Genomic DNA, 1441 nt, shown 5'->3' with positions numbered 1-1441 from the left:
TTATTATTATTATTATTATCGTTATTATTATACTGTCATTATCATTATTATTATTGCCACCATCGTCACTGATGTTGTTACTTATTGATGCTGTTGCTGTATACTTTAAGCTGTTGCTGTCAATGAATGCCGTTGTTATAATTGTTGCTGTTGGTCAATGTTGTTGCTGTATGCTGTTGTTATAATTGTTGCTGTTTGTAAGTGCTGTTGCTGTATACATTGCTGTATGCTGTAGTTTAATATGCTGTATACTAAATGCTGTGCCCGTCTGTACCCCCAGAACTTCCTGGAGGCTTTTGTAGAAGCTGCGGACACTCCGTACGGCTGTCTCCTATCTCATGGGCGGCTGGTGGGTGCTACAGCCAAGTGGTGGGACCTCTCCGCCACCGAACTCGTCCTTCTCTCACTCCTGGGCCTTTCTTTCTCTCCATGCTCCTGCAGGGATGTGCCCATCTATCTGCCCGACAAGAGTCCTACGGTAGTTCGTTTGTCTGTCTGTTTGAATGTTTGTTTGTGTATTTGTTTGTTTGTGTGTTTGTTTATTTTTTATGCGGGGGGATGTAGCAGTGATTGTAGTGAGAAGTAGAGAGAGGGAAGGCAGGGGAGAAGAGGGGGGGGGGGTTGGGGAATGAGAATGAGAAGGAGAGTTTGAGGATTTGCAAGTAGGCCTATACTGGTAGGGAAAGGGTTTGGTAGTGGTAAGGAAACATTGGACTGTGGGGGAGGAGGAGGAAAAAAAAATGACAGACGGACGGACGGATGGATGGATGGATGGATGGATGGATGGATGGATGGATGGATGGATGGATAGATATATAGATAGATAGATTTGTAACTTTTGCACAGACAGATACATGAATTGTGTAAATAGACAGATAATAATGATTATGTCCTTTGATCTATTGAAATAGCTACATGTATCATAAGTGTATAATGTATGAATTCCTCCATCCCATGAACTGTCCAGAGTCTCTCTATGATGTATAAATTCTTTGTGTTTTTGGTGTATAAATTACTTACAATTAAACATATAAATTCCCTGTCCAAGCACCACGCAGTGTATACTATAACGTATAAATTCCCTGATCGAGCACAACGCAGTTTATATATTATATATATAAATAATGTATAATTTCCTCCATCAAACACTACACAGTGTATAAATAACATATAATTTCCCTGATCAAGCACAACGCAGTTTATATATTATATATATAAATAATGTATAATTTTTTCCATCAAACACTACACAGTGTATAAATAACATATAATTTCCCCGTGTCTCAGGTCCCTCATCGTCTGATGACCTTTAAACTGATGGCTCACGTGGAGGTGTGGGTGATCTGTGGTCCAACCCCGTCACTGTCACAGCTAGAGATGGAGGTTTGTCTGTCTGTCTGTCTGTCTGTCTGTCTGTCTGTCTGTCTGTCTGTCTGTCTGT

At 40.5% G+C, this 1441-nt stretch overlaps 1 protein-coding gene across 1 annotated transcript in view; it reads left to right on the top strand.

Moving 5' to 3' along the window:
- Positions 1-280: 280 nt before the first annotated feature.
- The window catches only part of LOC101861852 (protein fuzzy homolog), a gene marked incomplete at its 5' end in the record, with an annotated part of 5074 nt that continues 3913 nt past the window's right edge, over positions 281-1441 (top strand). The window contains 2 exon segments of the mRNA XM_013089253.2: positions 281-478; positions 1288-1383. Coding sequence (XP_012944707.1) covers positions 281-478; positions 1288-1383 — 294 coding nt within the window.

Source organism: Aplysia californica, unplaced genomic scaffold (genome assembly GCF_000002075.1).
Source record: "Aplysia californica isolate F4 #8 unplaced genomic scaffold, AplCal3.0 scaffold00910, whole genome shotgun sequence".
Taxonomy (NCBI): Eukaryota; Metazoa; Mollusca; class Gastropoda; order Aplysiida; family Aplysiidae; genus Aplysia; species Aplysia californica.
Note: the sequence above shows the minus strand (reverse complement) of the source record. Positions and strands in the feature narration are given on the sequence as shown.